General features: G+C 41.7%; 1 protein-coding gene across 4 annotated transcripts; it reads left to right on the plus strand.

Moving 5' to 3' along the window:
* Nucleotides 1–770: 770 nt before the first annotated feature.
* Nucleotides 771–15,177, plus strand: glipr2 (GLI pathogenesis-related 2). Of its 4 annotated transcripts, none has more exons than XM_020457853.2 (13): nt 795–937; nt 2,946–3,069; nt 8,278–8,304; nt 8,697–8,906; nt 9,821–9,898; nt 10,268–10,456; nt 10,664–10,756; nt 10,991–11,203; nt 11,967–12,044; nt 12,505–12,732; nt 12,913–13,131; nt 13,419–13,496; nt 13,789–15,177. In XM_020457853.2, the coding sequence occupies exons 3-13, from the start codon at nt 8,298–8,300 to the stop codon at nt 13,953–13,955; spliced, it is 1,560 nt and encodes a 519-aa protein (XP_020313442.1). In that variant the 5' UTR covers nt 795–937; nt 2,946–3,069; nt 8,278–8,297; the 3' UTR covers nt 13,956–15,177. The 4 variants fall into 4 exon arrangements, with proteins under 4 accessions (XP_020313440.1, XP_020313442.1, XP_020313443.2 ...); XM_020457852.2 differs by having other exon boundaries at nt 848–937; nt 2,920–3,069; XM_020457851.2 differs by lacking the exon at nt 2,946–3,069 and having other exon boundaries at nt 771–937.
* The last annotated feature ends 261 nt before the right edge of the window (nt 15,178–15,438 follow it).

The raw sequence follows: 15,438 nt of genomic DNA on the forward strand, positions 1-15,438 counted from the left end.
TATCAAAAAATAAGGTCCAAGTGTCTTCAACAGCAAGCTGATTCTATACCATTTTATATTTAATATCTAAATGACCCTTGTTATGATCATCTTACAATAATACCATATGCTAGCTTAGTAGGTTAGGGTTAAGGTTAGGGTTATGGGTTAATGTTAGGGTTAAGGTTAGGAGTAAAGGGTTAAGGCTAGAGTTAACTAGACGTTTATGTTATACGTAAATAGCACCTTCTCAGAGATAGGTATACAGATTGCATACAGGGTGGCTTGGCATACAGTATTATCTCTACAGTGGATAACATTTTTACTGTAAATCTGCATTGTATTTGTAAAAAGACCCCTTCCTTCTGCCGTCATTAATGGCACAGGTACCAGTACTGTACTTAATAAAGTGTTACTGTAAACTACAAAGAATCGATTTTTGTGTAAATCCGCCATTTCAATTGACATTTTTACTGGATTTTGCAATGGTTAGGTCGGCACTCTCTCCCATTTATTCAATTCCATGACCAAAACTGGTAACCACATTTTCATTATAAACAATTCCCTTTTTCTGTAAGAACGCACATTAAACAAAATCATGAACTCAATAAAAGGATGTTTGGACAGGAATGATTATTCTTTCATTTTTCCTGTAAACCTGGTTAGCGGTTTAGATTGAATACGCCGGACAACATCACATCTCAATAGGCCACAACAGAATCAGAAGTATCATTGACTAACATGTGTGTTGTTTTCTTGTTTACATTTTGCGGTGTGTTGCTATGAACAATAGAGGAACGTTCGCAAGAGGTGACACAGCTTCCTTCCTGTGTGTCAGATGAGTGTACTCTCTAGATGTAGGGTGCAAAAGAAATCTGAATATACTTCGCTACACTTTACTCCCACCCAAAAGGACCAAGCTGAGGCTGCAGTGTCAACATGGCCCTCCGATTTGCAGGTGAGAGGTCTCCAACACACCTTGCAGATATGAATTACTTCTACATCAGCATTTATACACACACACACACACACACACACACACACACACACACACACACACACACACACACACACACACACACACACACACACACACACACACACACACACACACAAACCACAAACACACAAATATAACCGGTATCACAGGGTGTGATAAACTACTGTATTAACAATACAGGAACATTAAAAACACCCCTAGGGCTGTCTCAAACAACTTCATCTTTTCCCTGGAATCGTTCATCTGTAACTTGTTTACTGTGTGTGTGGCAGTTCCAAGAAAAATATAATTCCTTCAAGGTATAACCTCGTTGAAGGAATGTCTGGTTGATGTTAGATGCCAGATTAAAAACTGATGGCAGATCAAAACTGATATCCATATTCACAACAGTCTGAGTTTCACTCTGGGTCGATGAGTTAACATCCCAGTGAGTCAGAGATGGTAAATCTGGTGTATATAAGCTTAACATTTCAAGGCTTTATGCCACTGTTATGCACCCATGTTAACCTAGATAGTAAGCCTTGAGTGTACCAGATAACATAAGTCAAATATAATCTTAAGTCTGCATAAAGAGATGCGCTATTACAAATTTGAGTCACTCATTTCCTGTTTCCTGAAGTTGTTAGATCCTGTATAGATCGATGGTAGTGACATTTTTTATAGAAATGTACAACATGGAACACACAAAACAAACCCAAACACAGTTACATACCATTGCACATTCACCCAAATTACAACGTTTCTTATTTGTCTACTTACCTTGTAAGCAGTATGGACAGACCAGTGACATGGTTAGAAATGACTTTGGGCATGTATTTTAAAGGCGTACTATAATTTCCATTGGTTGTTGGTTTTATATGTTAGTAGTTTGATGAATGTAAAGTGTTCTTGGTGTGCACGCTCACAAAGCACTTCCTTAAACATAATACCTTGCACACATTTCCCCATACTTGCTTGACCACATTGAAGAGATTGGTGTCAATTCCAAGCACTTTACTCTGGAATACACTGTATCACTCCTCACCTCTCCGTTCTGGCACAAATAATAGGGCATTGTTTCGTTTCTTAACTGTTGTTCACTGTATGGTTGTACTGTTTGTTTCTGTGGTAGTGTTTGTTTGTCGGTGTGGTTGTGTTGTTGTGTTGTGTTTTGTTTCACCTACCTTTCGAATGGGACATTAAACGAGTGTACTGACTTTCTGTGGTCATAAAAAAAACATTGCACTTATCGCAAGATTAGGGATGTTAACCCTGGTGTCCTCGCTAAATTCCCGAACCGGACCCATTTCCATCATGGCCAACTAATCATCCCCTTGATTCCCAATTGGAATATATCTCTCCTCACCTCTCTTAAGTGCTGTGAGCATTCTGGCACAAATTGTAGCCGTGCATCACTTTAGGGTGCTACACATTGGTGGTGGAAGAGGTGAGTTTCCCCCTTCCAGCACTTTGAGTATCTGGAAAAGTGCTATATAAATGCACTCAGTTATTAGGTTGTTTTCTGTCAGTCACACCAAAATTAAAATGACCAATAACTAATTAAGATTACGTTATAATTATTCAGCTATGCAGCTATACATGGTAATGTGTTGCTTTTCCAGATTCCTACAATGACAGTTTATAGTAAGTTTTCCATCACCAAGCTAGAACATTATCAACATAATCGTCAGTGAGATGGAATTCCTATTGTAAGAGTGACAACACAGACAAGAAACAGCATAGAACTCATGCTGCAGGTTAGAGCTTGTATGAAGGAGAATGAAGGCAGATTTCTTCTTGGGATGTTGTACAGTTTAAATAGATGAGCATTTCAATTATGTGCATGTATGCATCTAGCGTGTGTGAGTGTGTGTGTGTGTGTGTGTGTGTGTTCTTTTGTATGAATTTCTTGGTAAATGCCGATATCTCTTATATGGAATCTCTCCTTCGATGGAATGGAGGATATGTTGTCCTGCTGTACATATAGGACTGCGCTATCACCACACACAGCAATGAACAGAGAGAGAGGGAGAGATCAGTGAAACAACAAGAGAGAAAAAGAGAGAGAGAGACAGAGGAAGAAGTGGTGTATCACTGGGAATCTTAATAAGGTACGCATTTTAATTTTTAATATAACCTTTATTTAACTAGGCAATCAGTGAAGAACAAATTCTTATTTACAATGACGACCTGTCCCAGCCTAACCCTCCCCTAACCCGGACGATGCTGAGCCAATTGTAAGCCGCCCTATGGGACTCCCGATCACGTCCGGTTGTGATACAGCCCGGGATCGAACCAGGGTCTATAGTGACACCTCTAGCACTGCATGAGGCTGTTATACTTCTGGAAATGTATTTTAGACTGACTGCATGTCTTAGATTTACTGTGAGTGAAATCTAAATCTAAATAGAAATATGTAAATAATAATGTTAAATGAAATATGAGTACATTTAGTCAATTATAAAGTACATACATGGCAAAAATTGGAAAATCAATTCAATTAAACATGTAATCATGTAATCATGCAGTAAGACTGTATTTTGCCGCCAAGGCTTGAGAATATATTTTACCAATACAGAATATACTAATTATACAGTAGTACCGGGATACCAGTGACAAACACTTATTAGCAGTTGGTATTGCACAACCTAAAACTGCTTATGTCATTAAGTTTTTATCTTCAATATTTTTGTAAACAAATTATTATTATGTTAGGCAAAAACAGTGACTACCTCTAATAAAAACAAATACAAAATATTGGGTGTGTGAAGCTCTCTAGTAGTCAAAGCTTGTACTCATGGCAAGCATAATGGTGTTCGGTTACTTTCATCTTTGGCTATTGGACATTGTGTTTCAACGGAATGGAAGTAAAGAAGTCGATTTGTGAAATCAGATACTATTGCTACTATTACTGCCAGCTTCTGCTACCACTACCACTACTACCTTGACCATGACTGCTACTACTACTACTACTACTACTACTACTACTACAACCACTACCACTAATACCACCACTACTTATACCACTACTACAACCACTACCACTACTACTACCACCACTACTTCTACCACTGCTGCTATTACTACTACCACTACCACTACTACTACTACTACTACTACCACTACTACCACCACTACTTCTACCACTACTGCTATTACTACTACCACTACCACTAGTTCTACCACTACTACAACCACTACCACTACTACTACCACTACCACCACTACTACTACTTCTATCACTACTTCTACCACCACTACTACAACCACTACCACTACTACCACCACTACTTCTACTTCTACCACTACTACAACCATTACCACTACTACTACTACTACTACTACTACTACCACCACTACTTCTACAACCCCTACCACTACTACAACCACTACCACTACTACTACTACTACCACCACTACTTCTACCACTACCACTACTACTACTACTACCACCACTACTTATACCACTACTACAACCACTACCACTACTACTACTACCACCACTACTTCTATCACTGCTGCTATTACTACTACCACTACCACTACTACTACCACTACTACCACCACTACTTCTACCACTACTGCTATTACTACTACCACTACTTCTACTTCTACTTCTACCACTACTACAACCACTACCACTACTACTACCACTACCACCACTACTACTACTTCTATCACTACTTCTACCACCACTACTACAACCACTACCACTACTACCACCACTACTTCTACTTCTACCACTACTACAACCATTACCACTACTACTACTACTACTACTACTACTACCATCACTACTTCTACAACCCCTACCACTACTACAACCACTACCACTACTACTACTACTACCACCACCACTACTTCTACCACTACTACAACCACAACCACTACTACCACTACTTCTACCACTACTGCTAATGAAAATACAAAAATAACAATCCAGGTACACTCTTAGGATTAGTGGTGACTTGAGGAACCCTGGAGATCCTCAAGGAACCATTGCTAGTCAATGGTTCATATTTGCACCTTCGGTTATTTGAGGGATTCTTGGAGGAATCTTTATTGGTTCAATGTAGCAGTGGGTTCCTGTCGGATCCCTGGAGTGGAGGCATGGCTTAGTAGGGGCATGGCTTTAAGCTAAATCTGTTTGAATAAATGTAGTTCTTAATCGTCTGTTCTGTTGTATTGTTAAGGTTGAACACTAACAGTGTTTTAGCTTCAATGAGGCTAACAGAGGTATATATGTTCCTCAAGAGTCTGTGCAAATCCCAAAGTTGGAATAGTTACCACTTTATTACTGTATGTAATCAGCAATGTTAGTATGATTCATATTATATTAGAATATGTAATATGCATAAATATTCAGGGAACATTATAATTTGCAGTGTACAAACTTAACATGATGAACAGGAATGACATTTACGGGTGACCAAAAATAACTATCTGAAAGCCATGCCTCCAAAAAGCCACATCTCCAATCTACCACCTCTACAATATATTATTTAAGAAAGGTTCCAAATTGAACCCCTCCCATCACAAAAAGATTCTCGTTTGAACTTTTACACAGGGGTTCCTTGAAGACCCTTTCAGTGGGGTTCCTCAAGGAAAAATTTTCAGCCGGAAAGGTTCCGCCAGTGTGGCAACCCAAAAGGTTCTTCCAAGCACCTTTACTTCTAAGAGTGTAGATAATAATGATAGTTAGAAAATCTTTATTTAAAAAAAATCATACGTTGCCCACTAAGCTCTAAAAACAGATAGGGACTGTAGTGATTGCCAGACTATAGAGCATGTCAGTCGAGAAAATACTCGTACCATTCATTCAGACCCACAACACTGGGCTAATCCAATTTCTCTGGCAATTCTCCAACAATTGAATTGATCAGCTGGTCTAGAGGCACTCTAATTGAGGCATGGAGGGTTAAGAGGAGGGTAACAGGAAGAGGAGCATTAATCTTTTGACTATGATAAGTGACGTGTGGACAGGCAGATGCTGAGGGGGAAGCAGTCTAATGCGCAACAGAACTATAGGGAAGGTTACTGTATAGGGTGGTGGCAGTGTGTGTGTGTGTGTGTGTGTGTGTGTGTGTGTGTGTGTGTGTGTGTGTGTGTGTGTGTGTGTGTGTGTGTGTGTGTGTGTGTGTGAATATGGGTGAGTGAATGCCGATGGTTGTCTAGAGGGTGGTGGGCTAAGTGGTGACTCACTCTAGCAATAAGCAAGAGACTTTGGAGGGATCTCAGGCTGTCACACAAATAATAAAAATCAATGAGTCTAGGTCTGTAATATGGTCCAAAATCAAGCACCATATATCAATTAAGATATACAGTACCAGTCAAAAGTTTGGACACACCTACTCATTCAAGGGTTTTTCTTTATTTTTACTATTTTCTACATTGCATAATAATAGTGAGGACATCAAAACTATGAAATAACACAAATGGAATCATGTAGTAACCAAAAAAGGGTTACACAAATCAAAATATATTTTAGATTTTAGATTCTTCAAAAAGCAGCCACCTTTTTCCTTTATGACAGCTTTGCACACTCTTGGCATTCTCTCAACCAGCTTCACCTGGAATGCTTTTCCAACTGTCTTGAAGGAGTTCCCCCATATGCTAAGCACTTGTTGGCTGTTCCTTCACTCTGCAGTCCAACTCATCCCAAACTATCTCAATTGGGTTGAGGTCAGGTGATTGTAAAGCCCAGGTCACCTGATGCAGCACTACATCACTCTCCTTCTTGGTCAACTGGCCCTTACACAGCCTGGAGGTGTGTTTTGGGTCATTGTCCTGTTGAAAAACAAATGATAGTTCCACTAAGCACAAACCAGATGTTATTGCGTATCGCTGCAAAATAGTGTGGTTGCCATGCTGGTTAAGTGTGCCTTGAATTCTAAATAAATCACAGACAGTGTCACCAGCAAAGTACCATCACACCTCCTCCTCCATGCTTCACAGTGGGAATTACACATGCGGAGATCATCCGTTCACCTACTCTGTGTCTCACAAAGACACGGCAGTTGGAACCAAAAATCTCACATTTGGACTTATCAGACCAAAGGACAGATTTCCACCGGTCTACTGTCCATTGCTCGTATTTCTTGGCCCAAGCAAGTCTCTTCTTATTATTGGTGTCCTTTAGTAGTGGTTTCTTTGCAGCAATTCGACCATGAAGGCCTGATTCACACAGTCTCCTCTGAACAGTTGCTGTTGAGATGTGTCTGTTACTTGAACTCTGTGAAGCATTTATTTGGGTTGCAATTTCTGAGGCTGGAAACTCTAATGAACTTATCCTCTCGGGTGGCGCAGTGCTTAAGGGCGCTGTACTGCAGCGCCAGCTGCGCCACCAGAGACTCTGGGTTCGCGCCCAGGCTCTGTCGTAACCGGCCACGACCGGGAGGTCCGTGGGGCGACGCACAATTGGTCTAGCGTCGTCCGGGTTAGGGAGGGCTTGACCGGTGGGGACGGGCGCAGTGCGTGCTAACCAAGGTTGCCAGGTGCACGCGTTTGAGTCAGCTGACACATTGGTGCGGCTGGCTTCTGGGTTGGATGGCGCTGTGTTAAGAAGCAGTGCGGGTTGTGTATCAGAGGATGCATGACTTTCAACCTTCGTCTCTCCCGAGCCCGTACGGCAGTTGTAGCGATGAGACAAGATAGTAGCTACTAAACAATTGGATACCATGAAAAAGGGGTAAAAAAAATGCATTCCAGGTGACTACCTCATGAAGCTGGTTGAGAGAATGTCAAGCGTGTGTAAAGCTGTCATCAAGGCAAAGGGTGGCTACTTTGAATAATCAAAAATATATTTTGATTTGTTTTACACTTTTTTGGTTACTACATGATTCCATATGTGTTATTTCATAGTTCTGATGTTTTTACTATTATTCTACAATGTAGAAAATCCCTGAAATGAATAGGTGTGTCCAAAGTTTCGACTGGTGCTGTATATCGATATGGACTGTTCAGTATTTTCTTTTAGTGAAGAGTTATCACATATTTAGATTTTTTTTTCTTTACCTCTACTCAAGGAAACCAATAATGTAAATGTTTTTTGTAAAATGTATGATTTCCCCATAAATGTACATTTGCAAATGTCTGATGTATCAAGCAAGTGTTTTGAATGATCACTTATGTTGTCACACACACTCAATAGTGAGACCAAAGGATACAGGATGAAATTCATGGTATGAAACACAAGTAAACTCAACAATTACTGTGGTTTTTAAAGGTGGTGTCAAGCCTTCAAAAAACGACTACATGATACATTCCAACAGATAATCTGGCACGATAATTACTAATGTTGACTCTTGTCTCTGTCGCAGTTCAGCGGAAGAACAAAACAATGACAGGTGAGTAAATATTTTTCCACTATCATTCCACGACATCAGACATTATTGTTCTCTATGCCAAAGGATTTATTTTTGTCCCTCCTTTTTTTGGCTTTTCATAGACAACCCTATTTACTAGCTACATCATTAACTAGTCTTGTTATTCTGTTAGCTAACCTCAATCAAACATAACTTCAATATTGTTGTACCTTGAAGGAATGAATATTTTCCTTTGAACTGTAAAGAAGTTTAAAGATAAATTATTTTGAGGGAAAATATCAAATGATTTCAGTCTAACTGTAGCTGTGAGGGATGTTTTAAAAATTGTTTTACTGCTTAGTTATAGTAATTGGACACCACAATCTGTAATACCGGTTAACTTTTGTGTGTGTGTGTGTCTGTCTGTCTTCCAGACTGTGGTTTTGAGAGGCAGTTTGTGGATGCTCATAATGACTATCGCAGCAAGCATGGTGCCCCGCCCCTAGCTCTGAGCAGAGACCTGTGTAACTCCGCCCAGAAATGGGCAGACCATCTTCTGTCAATCAAAAGCCTGAAGCACAGCTCCACCAATCACGGAGAAAACCTTTACTACGCATACAGCTCAACCCCCAAAAAACCTGTTGGTGAGCATATGTCAGAAAAAAAGAAAAAAAAAGAAAGAAAATCGAATAAATTCTTTATTGTGCAATACATTGAACATGTTACATCTGCTCCTGCCATGCCCTCTACTTCTCATCCTGTGTCTCCCTAACCTGCCACCCTTCCCCTAGTGCTCTCTCCCTCTCTCTCTCTCTCTCTCTATCTCTCTCTCTCTCTCTCTGTGTATGTGATTGTGTGAGTGGAGACAGGTGTGCTGGAGGCAGAGCAGATCCCCACCAGCTGCAATCTGTTCCATAATCAAGGCCTCTACAAATACTCAGCCCTGCCATTTCCACACTGCCAGTTTGTAGCCTCTGTGCAGTCATTCTGTGGTTCAAGCGGTTTGTTCCTGCATAGAGATTGTTATCCTGTTGTGCATGGTTTTCCCTAGCCTGACGCTGCTTTTCGCTCCGCTACAGTTCCGTCCACTCTGACTCTGGTCCCTGCCTCCAGTCCCTCATCTTGTCAGTCCTGCTTCCCTGCCCTGGACCCCCGCTCTACTGCTTACTTGGATTCCGCTCCGGAACTACATACCCTGCCCCTACTCCACTTGCCTCAGTTCCTGGTTCCCTGCTACCCACCCGAGCTTCCCCTGGCCTGCACCCCATCTCCCCCCAAGCTTTTCAATAAATACCTTAGTTACCTTATCCCTGTCTCCTCATCTGTGTCTGCACTTGGGTTCACCTGCTCCACCCTGTGTAACAGAATATGCAGCAGAGCTCAACTAGTGGAAAGTACAGTATTGAATAGAGCCTACAGTGGATATTGTGTACACAACTTATCATCTCCACTTATTAACTAGCATATGCAAACTGATTTTGAGTGGATAATTGTCCTGAATGCTCATTTGATAACAAATTGGTTCCGCTTTTTATCTTTTTCTGAATGCATTTTAAAGGGAAGGATGCAGTGGACAGTTGGTACAGTGAAATCAAAGATTACCACTTCAATAAGCCTGGCTTCAGCTCCGGTACAGGTGAGATACACAATCTGCAGAATCTAGGGTAAGACAGGTGTGTACTGCATTGTCGGAACTAGAAGCACAAGCATTTCTCTACACTCGCATTAACATCTGCTAACCATGTGTATGTGACAAATAACATTTGATTTGATTAGATTTGTACTGCCACCACAATTTAAAAAAAGTAATTTCTGGAGTTTAACCTTGCTAATGAATCACCCGTTTATTTGGATTCATTTCATAGACCACATCTGACTCTATTTCCAATCACTAACAGTGTCCAAATAGGCCTCCTACAGTACCTGTTGCTCTCCATCCTCGACATACTGAGCGTATACATATACTGACTTCTATACTAACAGTGGCCCCTGCTGTTGTTTCCAGGTCACTTCACCCAGGTGGTTTGGAAGGACTGCAGCGAGGTAGGTGTGGGCCTGGCCACAGATGGGCAAACGATCTTTGTAGTGGGCCAGTACCACCCAGCTGGCAACATGTGCAACGCGGGCTACTTTGAGAAGAATGTCCTACCACTGGGTAGCTCCACCTCTAGAGCCCCCAAATGTTTCCCCACAGGTAACACATCATTGATTGGTTGCAATGATTGGTGAACAAAAATGGAAAAATACAATTATGATTTAAATCCCATACAACAGCCCAGTTATGATTGTCTCTCGGCAAATAAGCAACTACTAAAGATAAACTAGGTATTTCTGAATGAAACCCTTGTATGACACAGCATCGGATATCTCTCAACTGACAAATATATTTTATTTCCTACAGCCGGAGAAAGAGGGGGCCTGAGTGTACCCCAGTCTAAAATTGCCAGATCCTCTTCACCTGCATATAAGGCTACTCCTCAGGCGAACGGCACTGGTGAGATGTTTTAAATGAATTTTCAGTAAATGTCTCCCATTATGTAAAGATAACATAATAATATTGGATAGGTAGTAGGCCCAATTTTGCCCTCTGAATTTTGGCCATAAATCTTACAGCCATACAATCCTTTCAAGTCATTGCAAGTGTCTCGGTCGTTAGGAATTGGAACAAGTATTTTCACTTAATGTGCAGTCCATCCTTCCATCTGTCTGTCTGTCTGCTTGCTCTAAGACCTGGGCCAGTTCCACAGAGACTTCCTACGGGCGTGTAACAACCAGCGGATGGCACACGGAGCCCCAGCCCTCACACTGGACCCAGCCCTGAGTCAGGGGGCGCAGGCATGGGCAGAAACTCTACTGGGAGAGCGGGTGCTGAAGAACTCATCCTCCCCCCATGGTGAAAATATCTGGGCCAAGACGGGGTCAGCGGGCATCACTGCTACGGGTAGGGAGAACCAGGAGGACGGATGGTCTGCAGGGACAGGGATTTCTCAATAGGCTGTACATACGGCGGGCATATTTTGAATGGTTCCAGATGGGGATCGCTAACCCTATGCCTAACCTTAACCCTTACCATAACCTTAACGTTGACGCTAACCTCACCAACCCCATCCCTCCAAGCCTAACCTTAATCCTAACCCTAACCAATTTCCCACCCTATGCCTAACCTTTGGATATGCCTAACCATTGGATATTCCTAACCATTGGATATGCCTAACCTTTGGATATGCCTAACCATTGGATATGCCTAACCTTTGGATATGCCTAACCTTTGGATATGCCTAACCTTTGGATATGCTTAACCATTGGATATGCCTAACCATTGGATATGCCTAACCTTTGGATATGCCTAACCATTGGATATGCCTGACCTTTGGATATGCCTGACCTTTGGATATGCCTAACCTTTGGATATGCCTAACCATTGGATATGCCTAACCTTTGGATATGCCTAACCTTTGGATATGCCTAACCTTTGGATATGCCTAACCTTTGGATATGCCTAACCTTTGGATATGCCTAACCTTTGGATATGCCTAACCTTTGGATATGCCTAACCTTTGGATATGCCTAACCATTGGATATGCCTAACCTTTGGATCTGCCGGCTGAACATCCACTTCTTTCTCAATACGTACATTCCCAGGGGATCCCTCAAGATGTGCACATTTATCATCTAATGTATGACTTCTTTATTTCTCCGATAAGGTCAAGAGGTGGTGGACGCCTGGTACAAACAAGAGGAGAACTATGACTTCTCCAAAACAGGACATCAGGACAAAACAGGTAAACCTTTCAGCATTTAAAGTAGAACAAATTCTTATTTACAATGACGGCGTACACCGGCCAAACCCGGATGACGCTGGGCAAATTGTGCGCTGCCCTATGGGACTCCCAATCATGGCCGGATGTGATACAGCCTGGAATCGAAACAGGGACTATAGTGACGCCTCTTGCACTGAGATGCAGTGCCTTAGACCGCTGCGCCACTCGGGAGCCACTCGGGAGTATACAGTAATGTTATGTGCTACGCCAAAGAGGTCTAAAAAAATAGCTCTAAAAATTACACCTTGCTTTAAACGGTCATCTCTGACCACAGCATGTCATGTTTAAAGTCTGCCTTGCGTTGATAATTTCCTCAATGTTAAACGTATTGATAATCCAAAATAATTTGGTGATAATTGTGCCCCATTGTCAATCATCGCTCCCTTTCTTTCATTTATTTTTCTTTGTTCATCTATTTCAGGGCAGTTCACACAACTGGTGTGGCGTAGCTCCAAGGAGGTGGGCATCGGCATGGCAAACGGTGGCACGGGGATGCTCGTCGTGGTGGCACACTTTAAACCGGCTGGCAACATCAGCAACCCCGGTTACCACGCTCAAAATGTGATGCCAAAAGGGTCGAAAATTACCGATAAGCCAGTGGAGGTCGTCACTCTGAGAATGCAGGCGTTGGCCGTGAACTCACTGTCAGGTGAGCAGCATCACAGAGCGTGTAATGTGAACCTTGTGATGATGTTTTATGACAGCTTTACGACATTGTTGTGATATTGTTGTGAAGGCACTATGAGTTGGGGTGACAAAGTGTCACTCATACCTTTTAAAGGATTAATAAAGACTTAATATACCGTGTAACTCTCCATGTCCCGTATAGCCAATGAGCTTGGCCAGTTCGGCCGGGCTCTTCTGAAGTCTCTCAACCAATACCGGAGCCAGCACGGGGCATTACCTCTGGTGCTAAGCCCTGCCCTCACTAGGGAGGCCCAGGATTGGGCGGCTCACCTGGTGAGCATCAACACACTGATGAATAGCGGCAAAGGCCACGGGGAGAACATATTCTACTGCTCTGGCTCCAGCACAGCGACCCCTACTGGTGAGGCACATACCTGCACTGCACTGACATACAACTTATAAGGGCCAATGGGTAAAAAGAAAGTCAAGGGCCTAATTCCAATATGAAGTATGAGTATTATGAACTAACTCCGATACTGGATATGATGTTCACATAGTAGTCGGCAATCCAAAGTCTCTGTCAATTGCCCAAAACTTTGGTTTGTTATTGTATGGGTTCGCAGGGAAAGGCTCTGCACAATGCTTGTAAAGTTCCCAAAAAATTTACATTCATTTATATATTGTCCTTCTCTTGCATATGAATTATAGGATCAGATGTGGCCGAGTCTTGGTACAAGGAGATTGAGAAGTATAACTTCTCATCCCCTGGTTTTCAGAGTGGAGCAGGTACGGTGTCCAGTGCCCTGACACCTCATAACAACACAATGCTTTTGATATATAACCTCAACCACAACAGTCATTGTACAATATAGAAAGTATTTTGTGAAAGTATTTAATCAAACTCAAAATCAGGAAAACAACACGGCAGTGGATTTACCATAATCAATAACACCTACGACATGAAACACAATTAAAGAAATGTTAGGAGTGAGACATGCTGGCCGAAAATGTATTGTTTTCTGCATTTGGTGTTTGTTTGAAAAAGAAAATCAGTTGATTGGTGGTACTCTTGTCCTAGGTAATTTCACTCAAATGGTCTGGAAGTCCTCAAAGCAAGTAGGCGTGGGTTTGGCGACCAGTGGGAGGGGCACGTTTATCGCCGTGGCGTTCTACGATCCAGCGGGCAACATCACCAACCCAGGCTATTTCCATGACAACGTGAAAACCAAAGGAAGCATACTTTAGTCTGAGCCATATATATGTAGTATGTATGCCAGCACTCCCAAAGGTTTCTATAGGAACAGGTGCTTATCTGGGCAAACACATTGTTGCTGTTATCTTTGGTGGTTGCTATGATTTGTCCTCTTTTGGAAGGCTAATAATCTTTTTTTGTTAGTTCATTGTTTTCCATAGATGGCGCCATTCGAACGCGCCACGCAGTTGCCAGGAGCCATCAGTGTAGACGGCCGTTGCGCCGTCTTATGCGAGACAAACCTGACCTTAACTTTTTAAACTTCTATCTCAAATGATACCCTTACATTGTTATTTTCTAACCAACAACAGTAATTTGGGAAATCTGTATAAATGGCTTTTACGTTGTCTTAATAGGAAATGTTAATGGTTATGGGTATTTTTTCATAACTGCAATATAAAATAAGATTTTCACCGGACAGTTTCTTTTATAAGTTAATTTTTCTGTTACCTCGAGTTATTTGGCTTTGAACTCGTCCTATAATCGTATTTGTGGCCAAAGCATAAACTGGAGAAAAAACTCCACCTCAAATAGACAGTTTCATAAATGCTTGCTATTTCCTCATAGAACACGATGTCACGTTGGCTTGCTGAGCTGGCCAATCAGTGGTCAACTTTCATGAACTATTCTAATGCCCGGTATACTCCCACACCATTCTGTTGTTGGGGTATGTCCACGCCATTCAAACACATATAATAAGGATCTCTACAGATCGGTGTCCTACCCGCGGGACGGTTGAGCTAATGCGATTAGCTGTAGGTCATATTTCGTAGAAGTCTGGAAACGCTGGACAGTTACTTAAAACCCGATATGTAATGCCTTTTATCTCGTGCACGTTTTTTTCATTTACTGTCCATGAATAGAGAAATGTCGCTTTTTAAATGTATTCATTGATGTTTATCAAACATGTTGACATACAGACTGAGACTGCACTGTGTTGACATACAGACTGAGACTGCACTGTGTTGACATACAGACTGAGACTGCACTGTGTTGACATACAGACTGAGACTGCACTGTGTTGACATACAAGGGGCAATAAATGGTGGAATTAAATGTTTGTAGGTTGTAACATTTGTGCCACACTTTGAAAAAAATATTAAACGAGAGCTTACATCTAGTTAGCATCCTTGCTGCCGTCTTCCACCAGCAGAGGGAAACAGCTTGTTACCTTTCACTCTATTCCCTGTCAAATAAACAGGCAATCTAACTGGAGACATGTAAAGAATCTGTCTCACACACACAAACACACACACAGACAGGGTGAACAACTGTTACTCGCTTCTGTAACCACAGGGACAGACAGGCTCTGCATGGGGAATGCAAACAGAAACTAGAATAGCATGGCATCACATTACACCATTGTTCTCTAAAAAAAAAGTGATGTGCTGTTATATAAGGGCCATCATAGTCACATTTTAAACAAGGTCAGCAGATAAAAGCTCAGAAACTTTTGTTTTTGCATTCTAGTTTGAA

This window comes from Oncorhynchus kisutch, linkage group LG23 (genome assembly GCF_002021735.2).
Source record: "Oncorhynchus kisutch isolate 150728-3 linkage group LG23, Okis_V2, whole genome shotgun sequence".
NCBI classification, from domain to species: Eukaryota; Metazoa; Chordata; class Actinopteri; order Salmoniformes; family Salmonidae; genus Oncorhynchus; species Oncorhynchus kisutch.